Consider the following 26,524-nt stretch of genomic DNA (forward strand, 5'->3'; position numbering starts at 1 on the left):
AATGCGTACAAATTTTGAAAATAACATTTCAATTTTTCAAAAATATATTTTTTTAGGTTTCTATAATAAATTTAGTGAAAGAGATTGTTAGTAGAAAGATGGAGATTTCAAATAGAATAAACTTTTTATTTTTTATTTTTTTATGTCGTTCATATTATTTACAAAAATAATTATACCATTATATATACAACAAAAATTAACTGCTATACAAAAAATTAACTTTTTTCTTTTTCATTTTTTTATGCCTTTTATATTATTTACAAAAATATTTATACAATATACGCAACAAAAACTACTATACGTCACAAAAAATGCAAACTACTATACAACAAAAAAATGCAAATGCAACGTCCATGGAGGGATACAAAAAATTAACTTTTTTATTTTTCAAATTTTTATGCCTTTTATATTATTTACAAAAATATTTATACAATATACACAACAAAAACTACTATACATCACAAAAATGCAAACTAAAGTAAAGAAACAAGAGACATAACCACCATGCCACCTCACCACATCTAGTTATAATATGCTGATTAATAGAATATATTTACATTTCCTTCTTATTTAATGATGTTTGAGAATTATCCCACATCGAAATATGGGTGTTCAAGCTATGTAATATGAATTAAAGTATACGCGTGAAAACGTTGGGGTAACCTCACACGTGCATGTGCGCACATGTACGTACACACGTGTCCGTGCGTGTGGCATGTGTGAGAGTGTGTATAGTTAGCACACGTATCATGCGTGTGGCACGTGTGGGAGTGTATACGGCTCGTGTCACATTTACACACGTGTGTGAGTGGTGGCACGTGTGGGAGTGTGTATGGCTCGTGTCACACGTACACACGTGTGTGAGTGGTGGCATGTGTGGGAGTGTGTACGGCTCGCGTCACACGTGTGTGAGTGGTGTATGTGGCACGTGACGCGTACACACGTGTGAAGGCTAGAAACGGGAGGGAACCGATAGTTTTGCTCTAGAACTGGACGGTTCCCGATTTTGTGCTGGAACCGACACGGCTTGTGCCGATTCTCGAGTCGAACCGGACGAGTCGAACTCGTGTCGGTTCCCAAGTTGAACCGAACGAGTCCAATTCGACTCAACAATTTTTAAATCATTGGAATCATTTATTGAGAAAAGTAATGATTTTATGAGGCCCTCCTACACCTACGTATGTGGTACTCCAAAAGATCACCATAAAAATAATATTATGGGAATATAGATAAGAACAGTCGTATAATGAATTGGTTCGCGTTGCATATGAATTGGGCTGGCCCAAATCATGCAAAAGACATGCACATGCACATGCACACGCTCATGAACACAACACATACACTCATAAGTGTGACCTTCCTCTATCTCCTACTCGTATCCTGACCACGTGTACGGCTACAAAGTGAACGGTCATTATCATTTGGACACATGGAAGGATGCATAAGCATGCATATCTCCAACGCCTCACATGGGCATTAACTAATAGCCAAAATTTAATTGTCTATTTTATTTTTATTTTATTGAAATATTATATTTATCCGAAGTTTTTCATAGAAATTCATTTTTATAAAGAGAACTGGATCAATATACTTAAACATTTTTAAAATAAAAAATAACCTTAAATACGTTTTGATCAATATTTTCTACTTAAAAATATTTTTTTTAATTTCTATTTAATTCATCTTATAATAATAAAGGTCACATCGAAATTCGTGATAATAAAATTTTTAAATTAAAAATAAAAATAAAAGGCTAAAAGGAAGTTGAGCTTTCCCCCCTGGACTGTAATTTTCCCCTCCCTCCCTCCCTCCCTCCCTCAGTACTGTAAAACCATGGGTGGAAGATAGGAAAAGAAGTAGAGCTTTCCCTGGAATCCTGAACTTCCGTCACCTCCAATCCGATATTGAACAAGCTTGCTACTCTTTTCAGGTAACTGTGCTGCATTTCTTTTCTACTTTGTCTCTCTTAAATTTTGCCATTTTGCATGTTTTTGGTCTCTCTTATGGTGATTTGCATCGAGTTCTATTCTGTATTGGTAGAGAATAGTAACTTTGCTTTGTGAGTTTGTCGGTACATACGGGCTGTTATCTGGATTGTGAATTGGAGGAAAACCTAAATTGAATTTCAGATTGCGGGTTCTAAATTGTTCAAATAATATCTCCACTTCTCTCTATGAATGTTGCTGAGGTATTCCCTTTTTCTCCAATATGTCAGAATTTAATTGTTTTGTGAAATTTTTATTTGTTTTCTTGAATTCCCATAGTACAAAGTTTATGAATTGATTATGGATTTGAATCGATTTTACATGGTATTCTAATGAATTTTTTATTCTGAACATTTTTTTAAAATTTATTATTTGTTCTAGTTTTTTAAATTAATGAGTTTCTGGATTTTTGTCCATATTCGATGAAGATCGAATTTTTTTTCTTGGCTGAATTTGATTGAGACGGAATATGGGTCCGATACAATGCTTCTGCGTGCTTTACACAATGGCTAGAAAGAATTTTTGTTATGAGGATCTAGATGCCCCATTGATGTAAAAGTTTTTGCTTTGATATTTATTTATGGTATGGGCTTAGTTGATTCTTGACATTTTCAATATGGTTTTCACCAATTTCATTTTATATCATGGTTCTGATTGACATTGACTGATTATTACATATTTTCAACTTAAATGTCGAATGTGGCACCTGATTCTATATTGGGTATTGCTGTACTATGAGTTTTGAGAGTCACTCATATAAATCTTACTCTGTTTAATCTCCCAATGGTTTACATTTCTCCTTTTCGAGTGCCCCTCAAGTTTCTCAAAAGGAAAATTGTTTCATGCGGGCTGGACCGCATGACTACATATGCGGTCCAAAAAGTGTAAAGCAAACATCTTAAAGATGGATGCAAGTAGGTTTTCCATCTAAAAACAATGGAAACTAATGGTCCAAATGTTTTCTTACTAGAATTATTATTTCTAGTTTTTAAAATTTATTTATTTTTTTATATTCATGATCTCCATGTTAGAGATTACAAAAATTAAGTCCAAAAATCTATCTCAAAAATAGATTTATTAATAGCCCCGCATTTCTACATATGCGGGCTTGGTCGCATAGAAACCGGGTCCTTCTCATAACGTCTGAGTTGTTTGGAAGAGACTTACATGGTATGGAGGGATCCACAAAATATGGTTCTGCCTTTTTCAATCTAAAGAAGTTTACAACAAAGGCTATATATTGGCCTCTCCTGGTGATCCCATTTGACTTGGGCGATTTGGTTACACTTATAAATGCTTCTTGATTCAATTTGCCAAAATCATGGATTCTCATGAAACTATGATTTGTTTTGTCGAGAATGGCCTGGGGCTTTGGCGGTAGTATTGCCGAGCCCCAAGGTGAGGTCTCTAACTCTTTTCTTACCAAAGGGTAGGGGCACAAATTCCCACTGACTTACCACTTTTGAGAATGGCATGGGGCCTTGGTGGTAGTATTGTCGAGTTCCATGATGAGGTCTTTGACATCGTTCTCACCAAAGGGTAGGGACTCAAATCCCCAATGACTTACCACTTTTGAGAATGGCCTAAGACCTTGGCGGTAGTATTGTCGAGCTCCATGGTGAGGTCTCTGCCTGCATTCTCACCAAAGGGTAGGGGCCCAAATCCCCATTGACTTACCACTTTTGAGAATGGTCTGAGGCCTTGGTGGTAGTATTGTCGAGTCCCATGGTGAGGTCTCTGACTCCATTTTCACCAAAGGGTAGGGGCTCAAATCCCCACTGACTTACCCCTTTTTTTCGAGAATGGCATGGGGCCTTGGTGGCAGTGTTGCTGAGGCGTGGGGCCTTGGTGGTAGTATTGCCGAGCCTTATGATGTCTATGACTCCATTCTCACTAAAGAGTAGGGGCCTAAATCCGCACTGACTTACCACTTTTGGGAAAGGGGCTGGGGTTGTGGTGGTAGTACCCCACACCTTAGTCACCACGTTGGGGTTTCAATTTTTACCCCCAACATCACCTCCCTAATACTTTGAAAAAGCTAACTCCTATTCTACTTTTAAATATAATATATATAGGAAAAGTCTTAAAAACACTTATGGGTGCATTTGAATAGTTTCACCTTGCAACGGCTCTTGTAGATTCGTTGCGGTTTGCCTTAAAAACCGCAACGGGCATGCTATATCCCTGGCGGAATCCCCTGTTTATTTCGTGAAAAAACCTTGCAATGGACATGCTATGTCTGTGGCTGTTTTTTAATCCACACCATTCAAAAAAATCGGACGGTGCTGAGCCTATGGTTGAAAATACTATTCATTTTCGCTCATAGGCGTTGCATGGTCTCTTCCATACACACACACACACACACGCATATATATATATATTTGATAAATTTAAAATTGACCAGTTAATAAGGATCATGGACACACACACACACACACACACACACATATATATATATAGGAAAAAGATTATATAAGGTTGCAACTTTATACCGTTGAAGTAAGGTGCACCTCAGAAATCCTTCATAGGAGAGTGTTCCGGCATTGGAGAACCTTCCATGTGATCATCTTGACATTGAGATGAATGGACATGAAGGAAAAAAGAATTTCATGTCAAAAAATAATGCATCTTATAACAAGCTATTTGGATCGTATATTTTCAAGATTTTCAAGTGTCTCATGATTTGCTTGCTCTGTACAATTTTTGAAATTTTAAATTTTATAATTGAGGATGAAAAGAGATTTTCGGGCCATCATAATGTTTTGACAGCAAACTGACATCTCTACGTAAATTTCTAGGCATGCTATATTTCTACGGTATAAGGAGGCAACCTTATACAAACCTCACCTATATATATATGTGTATGGAAAAGATCGCTCATGGGTTGATGGAATAGTGTAAGTCCAACGGTCGAGATTGAATCTGGGCTGATTTGACGACCACGACTATATTTTTTATTTGAATTTTAATATTTTTTCTACAAATCCAAATCACATAAATTTTGGGGTGTCTACTCTTATCGTCAATGTGTGCCAAATAAAAATATTAAAAAACTAATTGACAAGAATTGAATAGACCAAAATACCCTTGAAATTTTTCATGGGTATTTTTGTTCATTTAATTTTTGTGAATTATTTTTTTGATATTTTGATTAGATTCGCCTATTTTTTAAGAATAGATGCTTGAATTTCAAGTGATTTAGATTTTTATGAAAAAAACTTAACATTTAAATACAAAATTCAAACGTGACCATTAGATTGGCCCATATTCATTCTGGTCTATTGGACGTTTACTGTAGCTGTTAGTATATATATATATATATATATATATATATATATAGAGAGAGAGAGAGAGAGAGAGAGAGAGAGAGAGAGAGAGAGAGCACTACAAGTTGGTTCCTTCTTGGCTGAAGGAATTTTGTGGTTACCCAGACCAGCTTTCATATGCATAATGTCTTTGTGGTTGTGCCTCCCACATTTGCGTTCTTCTTAGCAATGAAAGCAAAATAGGGAATAGAGAACTTGATTTTCTCTATAAACCTACTCGTGAGAGAGAGAGAGAGAGAGAGAGAGAACACTACAAGTTGGTGTGTTCTTGGCTGAAGGAGTTTTGTGGTTACTTAGACCAGTTTTCCTATGCATAATGTATCTGTGGTTGTGCCTCCCACATTTGCATTCTGCTTAGCAATAAAGGAAACAAGAGTAAAGAGTAGTTATCGATTTTCTCTGCAAACCTACTCATAAGAAATGACAAATGCAAATATTTTATGAATTATTTAGGTACGTATGAAACAAGTGATATGTTTCAAGTGCTCTTTTTTTGATACCTATGGAGTGCTGAAGAAGTATCTAATTATGCAGCATGAACTTTTGGTTCCATATAGAATCTACATGTTGCTTGTATTGGTATCCATCATCATTGGGACTAAGGTGTGAATCCATTACCTCTATAATCAAATATATCAGTCTTAGAGTTTGGGTTATATTCATTTTCTCGCTGTTGTTTGCACATCCGTTGCAGCTTCTGCTTCTTCTTTCATCAATTGTTTAGTTGCTTGATCTTTAGCCTCTTTAATCCACTCTTTTTTGACATCTTACGTCATGTCATCTTCCTAGCTTATGAGGCCCATGGTTTATGCTTTTCATCCTTTTGGCTTGTCTCAACCCCATTCTCATGGGTTACAGAGGAGCAGAAAGGCTGATTTGCTTCAATACTATTATGGAGTTGGAATGAAACCTTATTCATTTTGTAAGCTGACCCTTAGGTATATACTGTTGTCACTGTAAAAATTAATTGGATGGCCATATGTTTCTTATAGCGCATGCACCCTAATGTTCCTAGAAATTAGGTGGCAAACATTGCTTGTGATTAGTCCTACGATGTTATGTGGAATTAATTGTGGTCACAAATGTTGAATAGAGAATTCTCTTCTAGCAACTGCAAGGTTTCAAGCTGCTGCAACAATTCAAGATGCAGCTGTAAGGGAATGGGGGTTTCTTTCAGATGAGGAGAAGCACAGTTTGATTAGGGACAGTTGCACCAATGTTGCATTGATTTTTGTGCTACAAATGAAATATGACATGCTTGATAGTATTCTTAATGGAACAGTTAATGTCTAATTTTCTCAGGTGGATCTGATTAAATACTTTATTAGTTGTGTAATGCTGTCTTTTGCAGTTTGGTTTAATAACATGTTCCATGGAATAGAAAGTGACTGCACCTTTCCTGTATTGCAGTTTTTTCTTGTTCTTATGGAACATACATCTGAAGTCTATGTTCCAAAAAAGCTTCCAGCTATCAGAGCATTGTTGATGAAGAGAGGTTGGTAGCCCCCCTTCCCCCTCTCTATCTCTGCATGCATGTGTGCATGTGTTGTATGGGTAGAACCTATAATAAAAAAATATATCATAGAGTTGACCTTCTATTTCATTTTTTTATTTTTTGAAAGTTATTCACTGTTAAAAAACTCATCTAACATAAGGTTTTCCCATACAAAATGAAGCCGATACTCATAAGATGCATCTGAGTCAACATTCATCATGATCATGTCGTTGTTTTAAATTAAACTTGTCCAAATGATTACCAAGTTCTTCCTCTAGAATGGCCACTGATTAATGACCTTGTTTTGCTTCTCTCCCTTCTTTTTGTTGCGTTCCATTCTACAAACCTGTTCTACTGTTAAGCTTTGTGAGTTTTATTTGCAAACCTCCCTTTTTACTTGTCTTGTATTAGCAGTTGCTCATGATTTTCAGAGGATTTTAAAGTGTTTCCTCTGCTCTAGATGTCATTTTTGTTATTGTGTGTGGATTAAAGATGCATGTACTCTTTTGCAGGTTGGAATGCACTGCAGCTCAGAAGGATTCATTTTTCCTTCAGGTACCTAATGATATTACTTTGTGATTATAAGAGAAAGGAATTGTCATATTTACTTGCATTTAAAATATAGATCACATAAACCCTGTATTTTTGCTTCATCAAAAAGAGCACAGTTGTGAAGATCAGGCTGTTTTGTTGAGTTTTGATGTAAATGGTCCAACAGGTTGTCCAATCTTTTCATGTAAAAATAAATAACAATTCCAGACTTGTAAAAAATAGGTCTCAAAAATGCCCCCATTTAGCATCATCAAGATTATTTATTCATGAAAATTAGTATCTGATATCCATCTCTACAGATGACATCCCATTCCAACGGATACATATGAAAAGTTAAAATTTGTATTGCAGCATTCCGCCATGTGTTTCAAATATTGAAATGGGATTTTGAAAAGACGATTACTGCTGGCATGGGAGGTGTGAGGAACAAAAGAAATGCTTCAATTTCTGGCTTTGAACATGAAGCTGTGTTGCTGAGATGTCTGAACTGGTATCTGTCCAGGTAAATGCTTTTTAATTAGTTTACCATGATCCAATCGATTAGTGCCACAGTGGAATCCACTATCTATGTCAATAATGAACAGATGGATCTAACTTTGCTGAGGCGAATATGCCAGTGGGCCCCATAATTGTTGGTCTACATGGTTAATTGGAGGGACCAGAATTTGGATGGCTGTTGGAGTAAGGTATGCTATACTCCATTATATTATGCTATAATAAACGGATGCATGTAGACATTATGGATCTGATTTTGTTGCTTTCCCTTTCTTTTCACATCGATGTTCTTGTCTCTCTCTTCCTCTGCTGCCCATAGCCCTCACCCAAATGACACAACTTGTACTCTCTCGTGGTTGTATTGGTTCATTTTGGAGCTTTATAGAACGATCGACCAGAAATCATCATCTGACCGAAGTTGGGTTGATTCTCCTTTTGCTGTTCCAGCTCAACATCTGATTGTGTGGTTGTGCTCATGGCCTGGGACCATATTTCCTTCTGGTACCATGTTCCTCAATTTCATGTGTATCTTCAGGTAGTCCCTTTCTTTTGCACAATATGAGTTTTTGCTCGTGCCCTTACCTGCTGATAGACAAAACTATGTCCACCTTTAGTCTGACTACGGTCGGTTAAGGCAAGTGTAAGGAACCAGAAGCATGACTGAAAAGTGTCTGGCAGTAGCTGGTGCTTTAGTCTCCGATATTTCCTAGTTAATGTTACTTAAGATGCTAAAACTTCAAAAAGGTTTTTGGTATCAACGAGTTTTTCTAAGTGTTAACCTTGCTATGGTGATACCATGCCTTTTGTACTGTTAATGTGAGCTTCTGGTTTTAGATTATGACTAAATAGGCCTTGTCATGAATTTATGATCCCATAGACCAAAACATCATTTAGAATGAATTCTGAACAGTGACAAGCAAACTGATTAACCGTAGACTGTTCAAAACCCACAACCTCAAATAATAATGACTTTGAAAAACAGAGAATTTTATAAAACGCCTTCAAAAATACGCAAGCACAGTAAGATCTCAATTTTATTCAGGTCTTTATGAAGGGACATAAATAGAGTTGGATGATTTATGTGCGAGGATAAAAAAGAAAATGCAATTTAATCCGTCGGACATACAAATAGTGCAGTTGTATTCATCTCCTATTTTCACCCGCATCAAGGAGTTAACTTCGTAACTGGTGTGGATATCGTCTGCGGCTGGTGTTGTAGGAATATCATCTGCCTCCCAAATGTCGTAATCCTCATCTCCCTCCCAATTCAGCACACCCTCATTATCGTTTGAAATCTCGAAATCCTCATCATCCTCACCTACCCCGTGAATCACTACCAGGGATATCATCGGCCTCCCAAATGTATGCTATAATAAACGGATGCATGTAGACATTATGAATCTGATTTTGTTGCTTTCCCTTTCTTTTCACATCAATGTTCTTGTCTCTCTCTTCCTCTGCTGCCCATAGCCCTGGCCCAAATGGCACAATCTCTTACTCTCTCGTGGTTGTATTGGTTCATTTTGGAGCTTTATAGGACGATCGACCAGAAATCATCATCTGACTGAAGTTGGGTTGATGCTCCTTTTGCTGTTCCAGCTCGACATCTGATTGTGTGGCTATGCTCATGGTCTGGGACTGTATTTCCTTCAGGTACCATGTTCCTCAATTTCATGTGTATCTTCAGGTAGTCCCTTTCTTTTGCACAATATGAGTTTTTGGTCGTGCCCTTACCGTCTGATAGACAAAACTATGTCCACCTTTAGTCTGGCTACGGTTGGTTAAGGCACTGTAAAGAACCAGGGGAATGATTGAAAAGTGTCTGGCAGTAGCTGGTGCTCTTGTCTCCGATATTTCCTAGTTAATATTACTCAAGATGCTAAAACTTCAAAGGTTTTTGGTATCAACGAGTTTTTCTAAGGTTAACCTTGCTATGGTGATACCATGCCTTTTTGTGCTATGAATTTTTTATCACATAGACCAAAACATCATTTAGAATGAATACTGAACAGTTACAAGCAAACTGATTAACCGTAGACTGTCAAAAACCCACAACCTCAAATAAAGATGACTTTTAAAAGCAGAGAATTTTATACTACTCCTTCAAAAATACGCAAGCACAGTAATATGTCAATTTCATTCAGGTCTCTATGAAGGGACATAAATAGAGTTATATACATTTATCTCCATATAAGTAATGGATGATTATGTGTGAGGAGAAAAAAGAAAATGCGGTCGACAGTCGATGCTTGCACACCGGGCATGAATTGCTTTCCCCAAGCCATTTGAAATGGCCACAGGGCATCGCCCTTAAGTCGTCACTAAGCTCCGACATACAAATAGTGCAGCTGTAGCCTTCTTCATCTCTTATCGCATCAAGTCATTAATTGGTGTTGTAGGGATATCGTGGTTTTGTAGGGATATCATCTACCTCCCAAATGTCGTAATCCTCATCTCCCTCCCAAATCTGCACACCCTCATTATCGTTTAAAATCTCGAAATCCTCATCATCCTCACTTACCCCGCGAATCACTACAACCCTGTCATCCTCTCTAGGGATATCATCATTGAAATCTCGAAATTCTCATCATCCTCACTTACCCCGCGAATCACTACAACCCTGTCATCCTCTCCAGGAAACCATCGTTGAAATCGAATCACCACAACCCCGTCATCCTCTCCAGGATATCATCTTCATCATCCTCACTTACCCCGCGAATCACTACACCCCCTTCATCCTCTCCAGGGATATCATCTTCATCATCCTCACCTACCCTGTGAATCACGACAACCCCGTCATCCTCTCTTGGATATGATCGGCCTCCCAAACGTCGTAATCCTCATCTCCATCCCAATTCAGTGTGTTTGAAATTTCGAAATCTTCAACATCCTCACCTACCCCGTGAAACACTACATCCTCTTCTGCCAAAATCTGGACATCCCCACCATTCTCACTTGCCTCCTGAATCTCTAAACCGAAAATTTCACACACCACATTCACTATAATACTTTTGTTTTGATCCTGACGCAATATGCATGTTCCGATTGAAGATAATTTGCAGTGGATGACGGTCGTCTCGCCCCGGACATGATTCACGCCCCAACCGTTGCAACCAAGATGATGCCTTGCATCCCTCCCTGACATGACCGTCATGCATAATATCATAAAAAATGGATACAAGACGTATGGCCCCAACCGTTGCAGCCAAGATGATGTCCTGCATCCCTCCCTCTCCCTGACATGACCCTCATGCATAATATCATAAAAAATGAATACAAATTTGTGACTGCTACTTACCCATCATTCTCACTTGCCTCCTGAATATCGGTATCCTCATCATTGTTCTCGTCCTCTGTCTTGTAAATCTCTACATCCTCAATCAAGGCTTTGTTCATTTCCTCAAATTCTTTACAAAAATTCTTTACAAAAATTGAGTGAGCTTTGACTTCATCAGATTTGAGGTCTCCTTCAAAACTAATATCACCGTTCTTGGTAGACTGCACCGTAGACTGCACCACCCGTAGCACCAAAGGCTTTAGCAGCCCCAAAAGTATGAGCCACTACTAGGGCAGTGATGCTGCAAATGTTTAGTGGGGTAGGCCACATGACTCTAGTTTTTCGAAAACGTGGGAAATCGCATGATCCAGGGTCAAGAATTGACTCTAGTTTTTCGAAAACGTGGGAAATCGCATGATCCAGGTCGAGAATTGGGTCAAGAATTTCTGTACGGTCCCATTTAGTCCGCATTTCATACTCTGAATCCAAGTTCTTATGTTCCAGGGTGTGCTGATGACCACTCACATCTTGAAGGGTTGAAGGGAGTTCAAATGTAGGTTACGAAATCACATAGTCAGCAAGAATGGACAACAATTATAAATCCCCGTACCAACCTACATTTCATGAAGAATATAGGAAAAAAAAATACATTTAATGAACAACGTACCTTTCATGAAGAATATAGAAAAAAAAAATACATTTCATGAACAATTATATCTCGTTTTTTTTTTTTCAACTAGTAGAATACTGCGATCTTTATTTGTTAATGAAATTGAGACATTCCTTAACACCATATCTTATGTAGGGTTGACATATCTTTGCAACTTTTATTACTAATGCACTTGTTAATGAAATTGAGGGATTCCTTAACACCATATCTTATGTAGGTGTGACATATCTTTGCAACTTTTATTACTAATGCACTTTCTTGGAAACTTTGAAACTTCTGAATGATGTATTTTCTCTGTTCCTGACTTTCTGTTTAATATCTCATAAAAAAAGAACATTTTTTAATAATGATTTACTTTTTATTTAAAATGCTTGCAGTGCTTAATATATTTTTAAATCACCTGAGAGAGAATTTTTAATAATCAGTACAGACGGTTTCAACTGGGATATTAAAAATTCAGTAAGGGAATAAAAAACTTACATTGTTTTCAAAAATTTAACTTCTATTATTAGACAACGTTCTTGGAAACTTTGAAATTTCTGAATGATATATTTTCTTTGTTCCTGACTTTCTGTTTGATATCTCATCAAACTAGAGTATTTTTTTAATAATTAGTTATTTTTAATTTAAAATGCTTTAAGCGGTTAATATATTTTTAAATCACCTGAGAGAGCATTTTTTAATAATCAATACAGAAGGTTTCAACATGGATATTAAAAATTCAACAGGGAAATAAAAAAACTTACATGGTTTTCAAAAATTTAACTTTTATTATTAGAACACATTCTTGGAAACTCTGAAAATTCTGAATGATATATTTTCTTTGTTCCTGACTTTCTGTTTAATATCTCATCAAAAGAGAGCATTTGTAATAATTATTATTATTTGTTTAACAGTGAATACATTCTTAAATTACCTAAGAGAGCATTTTTAAATCGGTACAGACAATACAGAAGGCTTCAACAGGGATATAAAAAAATTCAATCGGGAAATAAAAAACTTCATGGTTTTAAAAAATTTGCAGATAACTAACTCTTCCTTATAGAGAGAGAGCAATTCAACTTGGTTAATGCTATTCAAAATCTTAGAGAGAGAATGAGAGCATGCCTCGTTCTTCAATTCCCCTGCGCATTCTCACCTCACCCACCAAACTGATGATCCAAGAAAAAAACGCAGAGAGAGAGCTTTAGAGAGAGAGAGAGATTTAGAGAGAGAAAGAACCAAGAAAAAACACAGATAGAGAGACATTTAGAGAGTGAAAGATTTTATAGAGAGTGAACCAAGAAAGGAACGCAGATAGAAAGATTTAGAGAGAGATTAAGAATGCAGATAGAGCGAAAGATTTAGATAGAGAAATATTTTAGAGAGAGAACCAATAAAGGAATGCAGATTGGGATATTTGGAGAGAGATTTTAGAGAGAGAAAGAACCAAGAAATGAGAGGAACAACGAAAAAAAATATCAAGAAACCAAGAAATCAGATAGAATGGCTTAGAGATAGAGAGAGAAGATGGAGATAGCTCTTATAAATTGAGAGTTTTAGAGATAGAAGGTGATGCCACATCAGCATCATTTTCATGAAAAAGAAATCTTTACTTACTAATTAGGGATTATTTATTTTGGATAAAATCGTGATTCTTTGGTTTATCTAGAATGGGTGTGGTTTCTATAGGTTGCAACCTTAAACAATCCAATTAAGGCGCATCTCCGAATTTTATCATAACATGTAAGTTTGGTGTAAATTTTTTTTTTATGATTATCTGAAAATCTATTTTCACATCTAATTATAAAACTTTAAATTCCATAAATGGTTAAAATCAAGTAGATCTATAAACATATGAAAATCTTAAAAATGGACGGTTCAGATAATGTGTTACAAGATGTACGATTTTTGGGACTCATTTTTTTGTTTTTTTCATAATCATACATCTTGGTGTCGAGATGATCAATTAGAGGGTTTTTCTACATGAAAACAACTTTTTCCGTTGGATTTTCGAAGTGCATCTTGTATATATATATATATATATATATATATATATATATATATATATATATATATATATATATATATATATATATATATATATATATATATATATATAATGGCTTAAAGAATGCTCCATCAGAATTTCAGAAAATAATGAACGATGTTTTTAATGCATACCATCAATTTATGATCGTCTACATAGATGATGTTTTGATTTTCTCTGAATCCATAGAACAACATATTAAACATATTAATACTTTTATACATGCAGTCCAGAATGCTGGATTGGTAGTCTCAGCAAAAAAGATTACTTTATTCAAAACCAATATTAGGTTTTTTGGCCATATGATTCATCATGGAACAATTATTCCCATAGATAGATCAATACAATTTGTTGATAAATTCCCTGATCAGATACTTGATAAAAAAGAACTCCAAAGGTTCTTGGGATGTTTAAACTATGTTAGTGATTTTTATCCTAATCTTGCTATCGATTCTAAACCTCTATATGATAGACTCAAAAAGAATCCTCCACCATGAACCAATATTCATACTCAGGCCGTACAAGTAATCAAACGAAAGGTAAAGACTCTTGATTGTCTTTCTCTTCCACATCTAACTGCTTTTAAAATCATAGAATGTGATGCTTCAGATATCGGTTTAGGCGGTATTCTCAAACAAAAGATTGATAATAAAGAATAATTACTCAGATATACTTCTAAAGTTTGGAATTCCACACAAAAAGAACTATTCAATGGTCAAAAAAGAACTTTTAGCCATTGTCTACTGTGTTTCCAAATTCCAAAGTGATGTTCTTAATCAACCATTTCTTATACGAACTGACTGCAAAGCAGCCAAAGATATTTTGCAAAAAGATGTTCAAAATTTGGTTTCCAAACAAATATTTGCTCGATGGCAGGTTATATTATCCGCCTTTGATTTTTCCATCGAACACCTTCCCGAGTCTTCCAACTCACTCCCTGACTTTTTAACCCGTGAATTTTTGCAGGGGGCAACACTGACACAAACGACGAATCACCATTGTCCTTGGCATTACAGCTGTTCGAGGAGAATAAAAATAATAATATTTCACTTTCACCTTCACCTAGTCCAATGGGTTCTCGAGGCACTTCTCGTCGAGACAAACAACCCATGTCGAAAATAATATCATTTGAAGGGGAACCTTCGCCTTTGGCAATACATTCACCTTCCCATTCTCCTATCCACCAAATCACCTATCCCGAAGCAACTGCTTCAAAACCAATATATTCTCTAGCCCAGACCAAGTCTGCTTCACAACCCAATATACCTAGGTCTTCTTATATAGAAAGGGCTTATCTCGTGGATATTACTATCGATGAGAAACATGTTAATACAGAACCAATAAAACTTGCCCCTTTATATTTGCTCAATCATCTTAACCCAACCAATGGTGTCAAAACCAGAGAATACTTTGAAGCCATTCTTATGGAAACGGGATCCATTTCCGTTGTTCACTATTATCAACAGAATACCAGGACCATTGCATACTCCAAGGTCCAAATTAAAAACTCCATTGCATACTCCAAGGTCCAAATTAAAAACTTGCTTTCCTATGAAGAGTGGGGTTGCAATCCTGCGCAAGGAAAGAAACTTCACAACCCAGACTTTTCTTATAAATATTATAAAGATGCCGAATACATTGAAGCATGGCATAAGTTTTTCTATTACCAAAATCCAAATAACACACACAGCTGGTACATTTAGTTCCGGCTCCCTATTTTCGAAAGATTCCCCACATGGTTTAAAAATTGGTTTTTTGTGTGGGGCTCAACATCTCAAATTTTGCCTCCTGCTTTCAAAACAGTGCAGGAACAATTCAAAGAATATAACCATGCTGATAATACCATTGATATCCATTTATATTTCATGGCCCTATACCAAATCCCATGGATCATGAAATGGGATTATACAATCTCAGTTGATACCACTGCTGACTATTTTTATATTCCCAGACTTGGCAAAACTATCTCTGTTAAGTGGTGGGACATATTTAATATGGACCCTACAATACTCACTCCCAAAAGAATACCCAAGCCAACCTCTGAGAAACAACCAAGTCCTCCTATTGCTAATACCTCTTTTGATTTCCCAACCTATTTACGAAATATGCTCCAGCAAAACCCCAATGCTTCAAAAGAGACCTTAGAAAACCAAATGAGAGAAATCTTTGCTGAAGCTGGAAAGAAACCAGTTTCTTCTGAAGAAACTGTACAATCATCTCCTTTATACACCAACCAATAGCTTAATCTCTCTGAAGAAGATCCGGATGAGGAAACAGAACCAGAGGAAGACGATCCGGATGAATTCAGTCAAAGACCATGACCATGAAGAAATCAATAAAGAAAGACTCATCAATCATCCTCACCGACAGAATCATGAAGAAATCAATAATTGAAGAAAGACTCATCAATCATCCTCACCGACAAAGTATAAAGCATCACCGACAAAAAGCACCATCAACAGTCATCACCGACAAAGAAGATGCTGTCACTGTAGCCATTTATATATACGCCAAATATGTCACTGTAGCCATTTGTACATACGTCAAAAATGTCACTGTAGCCATGATAGGAAGCGACAAAGGGAAATACTGTTCCCAGATGCTTCTTTTTCCTTTTTTGTCTTCTTTTGTTTTTGTTTTACTTCTTTACGTCCTCTCATCTTGCTTTATGTCTTCTCCTCTTGCTTTTTGCTTGCTTGGTGGCGAAGCAACTCCGCCTATATAAGAATCAAGCCTCCTCCATTTGAGGCAGGGTCGAAACTTCTCCTTCTCCCATTTCTTCCGCAGCTCCTCTCTCCTCTCTCACAGAGCTCCTCTCTCACAGAGCTCCTCTCTTCTTCTCTCTCTGATCCTTGGAAATACAACAATACTCGAGCTATCCCGACCTTCATAGCTCCAAATATTTACCACGTTTTATCCCTTTATCTTTTAATATCTGATGTGACTGCAATTTAGACTCTCTTCCTTCATACTGCCCTCATCACTGGAAACTCTTTTCCAGTTACTGCATCTGTACTCAGTAAGTTTTACAGTTTTTCTGTTTTCTGTACTTAGTACTTCTGTTTTCAATTGATTCCCTGTACTCCGTATTTCTGTTTCTCTGTCTTTCTGTTTTCTACTTTCTTTTACTATTCTATCTTCTATTTCCCTGTTTTTCTGTCTATCTTCTGTTTCCCTGTTTTTCTGTCTATCTTTTGTTTCCCTGTTTTCCTATATAGTATGAGTGATTGTAAATGTATGTAAGATACTAGTTTGTTACTTTCATTGTACTTGTTGGCTACAAGTTGTTTATAAATAAAGTTAAGTATGTTATGAAATTTCACTATGCAATTTAAGATACTATTTAGTGTAAAAATTGGAAATTTAAATTATGCTCAGTGGTTAGTAATAGATGTATTTGTTATCCCTCTTATTTGCATAATACTGTTCATTCTTAATTATTATAAAATTCTGCAAGAATTAATTAAATACAATAGTCTCATATTTACATATCTACTCTAGATTCAATTATCACCTACAAAAATACGATAAATAGGATCATACTGTAGATCCTGGGGTTTGTGGTATCAGAGCCATACAGTAAAAATTGTGCAAACTGGAGTCTGTTTATACAGTACATGAACAGTAAACTATAACCTGTCCCAATAGTTCACTAGTCCTGTTAGAGTAAAAGTTATACTATTACTAGGGAAACCTACTTAAATTTACCACTAAGAAAGTTGGTCCGAGAGTTAAGACAAGATACGAAAGGACAAGTCTAGGCAAAGTACCCGCCAAGGCCAGGAAGAGCCGCTTAGGGGAACACGCTGGACCCTTGGTCGTCCAGATTGTCATTATCCGCAACCTACAGATGGCAAATTTAATTAGAAATCTTAAAAGTAACTGTACAACTTCATCTCAAACACTTAGAGTGAAAAATAAGGAACAAATTATAATAAATGACATTGAAGATCATATTTCAAATTGGAATATACCAAAGGTACCAATACATGACATTTATCTTAAGGGATCATTTAAATTCAAGATGGGTTATGCCATCAAGACAGTAGAAGAAAGTTTATCTGTAACTCAGAATCAAGAAGACTTTCAACTACTATCAAGAAAAGTTATTGAAAAACATAAAGAAAATAATTACAAATATTTACACATCGGCCTCATTCAAATAGCTGTTAAACCTTTGACCCGACTAAGGTTGAACACCTCAGTGCTTGTATGCTTAAGAGATACAAGACACAATAATTTCACAGACTCACGACTTGGCATGGTTGAATCAAGCCTATGTAATGGTCCAATATATTTTAACTGTTTTTCAAATTTTTCGGTTTCTTTAACTGATCCAAATATTCTAGATATACTAACAATAAATTTAAAAACTCATGGTTTTAATATGACACATGGTTCCCAAAATTTAGCTATAGTCTATAGAATATATTACAAAGTCATGAACACCTTATGTCCAAATATTATGAGAATAGATAAAAAAGATCAAACTATATTATTTCAAACAAATATGGAAAAATCTCATACAATAGTACCCAAAACCATTAAGTGGTCAGATATTGTTCTACCACAGTCATGGGCACTACAACATGCAAATCAACCCCAAGAAATTCCAAGAAATAATATTCCAAATCAAATAATGGAGCATCCAGATGGAAATATTGAAATAAAATTTCAACAATCGAAAGTACAGGATGATATAAATATTAATCGGAAAAAGAATAAAACTCCATTAATACCTAGTAGAAAATCTTATTCCACTACTCCTGATGTTATTATACTACCTTCTCCTTCCCAATCTTCTTCACAATCAATACCTTGTTCAGATTTAAAATTACAGGGAACAAGAAGAACAACTGATCATGTTGTTATTCCCACATATACCCCTGAATCAAATATAGCATACACTCTTGAACCTAGTTTAGAAGAATTTCAAATATTAACATTACAAATTGAAGATGATATAGAAGAAGAAATAAATCCATATGATCAATATTCTGATGAATATATGGCAGCATATTTGGCAGCCAAATTAGAAAGGAAAAGAAGAAAAATTAATAAAGATTATATCAGACAAGATTATTTATCTAATGAAAATAAACAAATTCGAGAATGGTATTTGAAAACATTTCAACCTAGATTAATAGAATTAATGCACATAAAATATAACAAATTTCTTAAAAAAGAAAGAGTAACCAAAGGATTTTTTATATGGTTAAAAGAAATGTGTAGTTACTATAATATTACTATTCCTTCATTTGACAACATTCAAACAATAGAAGAAAAAACCTATATCAGTACGGATGGTACTACCACTGCTAGTACACACCCTCCTGAAAAAAGTATAATACTCAAAGCAGTCATCCCATCTAAGGATGAACCACCACAGCCACAATCAATATATGATATAATAGCTACTCCTTATAAAGTCTTACCAAAAGAGCTTGGTAAGAAACAGGAATTAATTCCTCATATTGTGGAACAAAATAATTATACAAATTTGTATATGCAATCTTTAGGTAAACAGGCAGAACGCATAGAAAGACTTGTTTCAAAAGAACAACCTTCTGCTACACCTATACCTAAAGCAGTTCTGTTCAAACCACTTCCAGAATTAAATAAAAATAAATTCCATATTGGTGATAACAATAAGTCCTTAATGGATCAATTAATAGCAAAATTATCCCAATTAGAAATTAAAGAAATACCTTCTCCCAAACTAACTATTCCTTCACCCACTATTACCAGTTCATTACCTGAATCCTCAGATAAAAGGAAAAGCAAAGTTACTTGAGCATGAAACAATGATGCTCCAAGAAGAACCAATCATAGAAGATACTATCCAAAATCAAGAGAATGCATTTATAGATACCACTCCCATAGATCTCAATAGAATAGCCTATGGAAAAAATTGGAAACCAATAACAGCTTTACCATATCATAAAAGACCTACACCTGTTGATATTCAAATGGAAGAAGATGTTATACAACAAGTAGTATCATATTCAGGAAGATCAATAGTAAACTGGACAATAGATGGATTATCTGAATTAAAAATATTAGATGTCATGAGACATATGACCATGTTTGCCTCTGCAAATAAAATGGCAGGCAACCCAGATCAAGAGGTTGCAAAAGCAATAGTCAATGGATTTACTGGCTGGTTAAGAGGTTGGTGGGATTTCTATGTAGATGATGAAACCAAAAATAGAATCCTCACAAATATTAGACAATGGACTGCCAGAAATGAACAGAATCAAGAAATAATTTATACAGAAAGCGATGCTGTCAATACTTTAATATATACCATTACACTACACTTTGTAGGCAGTACAACACTGTTAGCAGCAAGATCGGAAGATCTGCTTTCAAATCTTCGCTGTCCTACACTATCTCATTATAAATGGTATAAAGTCGTATTTTTCTCCAAATTATTAATAAGAGAAGATTGCCAGTTAGACCACTGGAAAGAAAAATTTATAGCTGGTTTACCATATTTATTCGCAGAAAAAGCCAAAGAGAGACTGCGAAAGAAACATAATGGAATCATAATATATTCATCATATACACTTGGAGAATTATCAGCATAAATATGTGCTGAGGGATTAGCCTTATGCACAGATATGAAACTCAAAAGGCAATTAGATAAACAAAAAATCACTAAGCGTAAAGAACTTGGTGACTTTTGTGAACAATTTGGATATTATCTTGATAGAAAAAATATGCCTGAACAATTATATAAGAAAAAGAAAAATATAAAAAGGAAAAATATAAATCCAAAAATAAAGATAAGAAAAAATATTATAAAAAGTCTAAAAGAAAACTAATCAATAAATTTTCTCCCAATACAAAAGGAAAGAGAAAACTACCAGTATGTTATAAGTGTGGTAACGTAGGACATTATAAACATCAATGTAAATTAAAAAAGAAAATAGAGTCGTTACATTTAGATGAAACAATAAAATCAAAATTTTATAATATAATCAATTATGATTCGACCTCTTCTATCTCTACTAATTCCCATATAGACCAAATTCGGGATGATGATCTTATCTGGATAGAATCCTCTCTACAGTATGATCCTATTTATCGTATTTTTGCAGGTGATAATTGAATCTAGAGTAGATATGTAAATATGAGACTATTGTATTTAATTAATTCTTGCAGAATTTTATAATAATTAAGAATGAAAAGTATTATGCAAATAAGAGGGATAACAGATACATCTATTACTAACCACTGAGCATAATTTAAATTTCCAATTTTTACACTAAATAGTATCTTAAATTGCATAGTGAAATTTCATAACATACTTAACTTTATTTATAAACAACTTGTAGCCAACAAGTACAATGAAAGTAACAAACTAGTATCTTACATACATTTAAAGTCACTCATACTATATAGGAAAACAGGGAAACAAAAGATAGACAGAAAAACAGGGAAATAGAAGATAGAATAGTAACAGAAAGTAGAAAACAGAAAGACAGAGAAACAGAAATGCTGAGTACAGGGAATCAACTGAAAACAGAAGTACTAAGTACAGAAAACAGAAAAACTGTAAAACTTACTGAGTACAGATGTAGTAACTGGAAAAGAGTTTCCAGTGATGCGGGCAGTATGAAGGAAGAGAGTCTAAATTGCAGTCACACATCAGATATTAAAAGATAGAGAAAGGGATAAAACTTGGTAAATATTTGGAGCTATGAAGGTCAGGATAGCTCGAGTATTGTTGTATTTCCAAGGATCAGAGAGAGAAGAAGAGAGGAGCTCTGTAAGAGAGAAGTTCTGTGAGAGAGGAGCTCTGTGAGAGAGGAGCTCTGTGAGAGAGGAGAGAGGAGCTGCGGAAGAAATGGGAGAAGGAGAAGTTTCGACCCTGCCTCAAATGGAGGAGGCTTGGTTCTTATATAGGTGGAGTTGCTTCGCCACCAAGCAAGCAAAAAGCAAGAGGAGAAGACATAAAGCAAGATGAGAGGACGTAAAGAAGTAAAACAAAAACAAAAGAAGACAAAAAAGGAAAAAGAAGCATCTGGGAACAGTGTTTCCCTTTGTCGCTTCCTATTATGGCTACAGTGACATTTTTGGCGTATGTACAAATGGCTACAGTGACATTTTTGGCGTATGTACAAATGGCTACAGTGACATATTTGGCGTATATATAAATGGCTACAGTGACAGCATCTTCTTTGTCGGTAATGACTGTTGATGGTGTTTTTTGTCGGTGATGCTTTATACTTTGTCGGTGAGGATGATTGATGAGTCTTTCTTCAATTATTGATTTCTTCATGATTCTGTCGGTGAGGATGATTGATGAGTCTTTCTTTATTGATTTCTTCATGGTCATGGTCTTTGACTGAATTCATCTGGATCGTCTTCCTCTGGTTCTGTTTCCTCATCCGGATCTTCTGCAGGGAGATTAAGATATTGGTTGGTGTGTAAAGGAGATGATTGTACAGTTTCTTCAGAAGAAACTGGTTTCTTTCCAGCTTCAGCAAAGATTTCTCTAATTTGGTTTTCTAAGGTCTCTTTTGAAGCATTGGGGTTTTGCTGGAGCATATTTCGTAAATAGGTTGGGAAATCAAAGGAGGTATTAGCAATAGGAGGACTTGGTTGTTTCTCAGAGGTTGGCTTGGGTATTCTTTTGAGAGTGAGTGTTGTAGGGTCCATATTAAATATGTCCCACCACTTAACAGAGATAGTTTTGCCAAGTCTGAGAATATAAGAATAGTCAGCAGTGGTATCAACTGAGATTGTATAATCCCATTTCATGATCCATGGGATTTGGTATAGGGCCATGAAATATAAATGGATATCAATGGTATTATCAGCATGGTTATATTCTTTGAATTGTTCCTGCACTGTTTTGAAAGCAGGAGGTAAAATTTGAGATGTTGAGCCCCACACAAAAAACCAATTTTTAAATCATGTGGGGAATCTTTCGAAAATTGGGAGCCAGAACTGAATGTACCAGCTGTGTGTGTTATTTGGATTTTGGTAATAGAAAAACTTATGCCATGCTTCAATGTATTCGGCATATTTATAATATTTATAAGAAAAGTCTGGGTTGTGAAGTTTCTTTCCTTGCGCGGGATTGCAACCCCACTCTTCATAGGAAAGTAAGTTTTTAATTTGGACCTTGGAGTATGCAATGGTCCTGGTATTCTGTTGATAATAGTGGACAACAGAAATGGATCCCGTTTCCATAAGAATGGCTTCAAAGTATTATCTAGTTTTGACACCATTGGTTGCGTTAAGATGATTGACCGGGGAAGGTGTTCGATGGAAAAATCAAAAGCAGATAAGATACCTAAATACCAGCAAAACCCAAATACAACAAACAACTCTTTTGACTTTCCAACCTACCTTCGTAACATGTTGCAAACCAATCCCAATGCATCCAAAGAAGAGTTAGAAAAGCAAATGAAGGAAATCTTCGCTGAAGCTGGAAGAAAACCAGTCTCCTCCGAAGAAACAGTAAAATCCTCCCCACTCCACACCAATAGATACCTCCATTTGAGTGACGATGATCCATAAGAAACGGATCCAGAAGAAGATGATCCAGAAGAGTTCAGTCAAAGACCATAGAAGCCTCTATCATCATCACCATAGACAATACCACCAATAATCCAAGAGGATAATAGTCGCCACCGACAAAGCTTCATAAAAGAAAAAAGTTCACCGACAGAAAAAGACAAAGAAAGACTGTTCAAGATTCCAAGCACTATATCCACCGACACATACGACAAAAGACATGGCCACATCATCGACAAGAAGCACTATTCCAGATGCTTTACTGTAGCCACCAACATAAAAACCAAAAGAGTGACTGTAGCAATAATCAGATACAACAAAAGGGAACACTGTTCCCAGATGCTGCTTTTTTACTTTTTTGTTTTTTCCCCCTTTTGTCCTACTCCTTTGGTTCACCTCAGTTTCCTTTATGTCGTTTCCCTTTTTCCTCTGCCTTATCCTTTACTTCAAGACGAAGCAACCTCGTCCATTTATAAAAAGACCAAAGGCCTCTCATTTGAAGCAAGGTCTTCCGCTTCCCCTCTCAGCTCATAAACTCTTCTGCTCTCTGCTCTCCCACCTTCTCCTCTTTGCTCAGAAGCTCCTTCACTTCTCCTTATTTCTCTTAAAAATCTCTACTCTTCTCCCTTAAAGATCTTCGACCTCTTCTACTACTGCTTCCTTTCTCTCTCAGTTTTTCTCAGTAAAACTTTCCATTCCTTCTAACCCTTTTTCCCTGAGAAATACCACTGTTTCTCTGAAATACTACTGTTTCTCTGAGCCCGAAGTGTTACCCCAACCAGAGCTATTCTGACCTTCATAACTCTCATAGTTCAAACATCTCATCAGGTTCTATTTTATACTTTCACCTTTTATTTTTATATCCATTATGTGTTACTGCAATCTGAATTCTCTCCCTTCCTATTGTCCACAACGCTGGAAACTGTTTTCCAGTTATTGTATCTGCAAACAGTAAGTTTTGTACCTTTTCTGTGTGTTTCTTATTTGTATGTAATTTCCTTTATTTCAGTGTGCCTCGTATCTGTAATACTTTGTTGCTTAATCTGATTATCTGTAACATATACAGTTACTTTATGATGTGAATACAATGCAGTTTAAGATTTTATTTAGTATAAAAGTTGGTGAGGTTAATTATGCCCAATGGTTTGTAATTGATATCTCTATTATTCCTTTATTAGGCATAATCTTGTTTATCCTTAATTATTATAAGATCTTACAAGAATTAGTTAAATACAATAGTTTATTGTTTACCTATTTACTATAAAATCCTTGCATACAATCCCTACAAGAAACATAGATTATAACCGTAAATATCCTTTCATAACAAAAGTGATAAGATTTCAACCAATTTGACAGTACTGTAGATCCGGGCCGAGTTTGGTATCAGAGCCATTTAGTAAAAACTGTCACTGTTACAACAGTAGAACTGTTCAACAGTGAAACTGTGTAAACAGTTAAACTGTCAAAACAGGAAACCTGTTCTTTTACATCAATGAGTTGTATGAGATAAAAGTTACATCTTGACTAGCGAAACTAAGTTAAATTTACATCCTAGAAAGTTGGTCCGAGAGTTAAGACAAGAGACAAGTGAACGCCTATTGCAAAGTACCGCCAAGGCTAGGAAGAGCCGCTTAGGGAAAACGTTGGGCCACTGAATGTCCAGATTGTCATTATCCGCAACCTACGGATGGCAAATTTAATAAGGAATCTAACTAGTAAAAATGCAACTTCATCTCAAACACTTAGAGTAAAAAATAAAGAACAAATAGTTATAAATGACATCGAACATAATATTCAAAATTGGAACATACCTAAGGTACCAATCCATGACATTTACAATAAAGGAACATTCAAATTCAAGATGGGTTATGCCATCAAGACTGTAGAAGAAAGTTTATCGGTTACCCAAAACCAAGAAGACTTTCACCTACGCTCAAAGAAAAACATAAAGAACATAATTACAAATATTTACATATTGGATTAATCCAAATAGCCGTGAAACCTTTAACCCGATTAGGGTTGAACACTTCTGTGCTTGTATGCCTAAGAGATACAAGACGCAATATTTTCACAGACTCGCTACTTGGCATGGTAGAATCCAGCCTCTGTAGTGGTCCCATATATTTTAATTGTTTTCCAAATTTTTCTGTTTCTTTGACTGACCCAAATATTCTAGATATATTAACAATTAATTTAAAAACACATGGTTTTAATATGATCCAAGGTTCTCAAAACTTAGCAATAGTTTATAGAATATATTACAAAGTCATGAATACCTTATATCCAAATATTATGCAAATTGATCAAAAAGATCAAACTATATTATTCCAAACAAATATGGAAAAATCAAATATGATTGTTCCAAAAACAATAAAATGGTCAGATATTAGACTACCATAGTCATGGGCATTACAACATGCAAATCAACCTCAAGAGGTTCCTCAACATCATATTCCTAATCAAATAATAGAACATTCTGATGGTAATATTGAAATAAAATTTCAACAATTACAAGTTCAAGATGATATTAATATTAATAGAAAAAGGAATATTAAAAATAAAATACCAAGTAGAAAATCTTATTCTACTAATCCAAATGTCATAATACTACCACCTCCTACTCAATCTTCTTCAATACTTAGTTCAAACCTACAATTTCAAGGAACAAGGAGAACAGCAGATCATCTTGTTATTCCCACATATACTCCTGAATCTAATACTACAAATACTACTGAACCCAGTATAGAAGAATTACAAGACTTTCAAATATTAACTTTACAAGTAGAAGAATATAACAATCCACATGATAAATATTCAGATGAATATATAGCAGCATATTTAGTCAATAATTATATTAAGCAAGATTTTATGTCAGAAGAAAATAAATATATTAGACAATGGTATCTTACAAAAGTACCATTACAACTAAGAGAAATATTACAGACTAAATATAATAAATTCCTTGAAAAGGAAACAGAAGGATATTTTCTATGGTTAATAAGTCATTATCAACATAAACTTCATATCCCTTCATTTGATGAAATTCAAACAATAGAAGAGAAAACTTATATTAGTACGGATGGTACTACAACCGCTAGTACTCACCCTCCTGAAAAAAGTCTGATACTTAAAACAACTATCCCAATGAAAGATGAACCTGCCAA

General features: G+C 35.3%; 1 protein-coding gene across 50 annotated transcripts in view; it reads left to right on the top strand.

The window, feature by feature from the left end:
* The first annotated feature begins 1,405 nt into the window (after positions 1-1,405).
* Positions 1,406-26,524, top strand: part of LOC110008094 (uncharacterized) — a 48,962-nt gene continuing 23,843 nt past the window's right edge. For 18 of the 50 annotated variants that reach the window (XM_020673469.2, XM_088872880.1, XM_020673470.2 and 15 more), the window contains exons 1-6: positions 1,407-1,930; positions 6,722-6,806; positions 7,319-7,361; positions 7,710-7,860; positions 7,976-8,044; positions 8,301-8,388. In XM_020673469.2, coding sequence (XP_020529128.1) covers positions 7,325-7,361; positions 7,710-7,860; positions 7,976-8,044; positions 8,301-8,388 — 345 coding nt within the window. In that variant the 5' untranslated portion in view covers positions 1,407-1,930; positions 6,722-6,806; positions 7,319-7,324. Of the gene's footprint in view, positions 1,931-6,721; positions 6,807-7,318; positions 7,362-7,709; positions 7,861-7,942; positions 8,045-8,230; positions 8,389-9,390; positions 9,541-26,524 lie in introns of those variants that run through there. The other 32 variants (XM_088872908.1, XM_088872884.1, XM_088872885.1 and 29 more) reach the window with 15 other exon arrangements.

This window comes from Amborella trichopoda, chromosome 7, assembly GCF_054954075.1.
Source record: "Amborella trichopoda isolate Santa Cruz 75 chromosome 7, AtrichopodaSantaCruz75HAP2 v2.0, whole genome shotgun sequence".
NCBI lineage: Eukaryota > Viridiplantae > Streptophyta > Magnoliopsida > Amborellales > Amborellaceae > Amborella > Amborella trichopoda.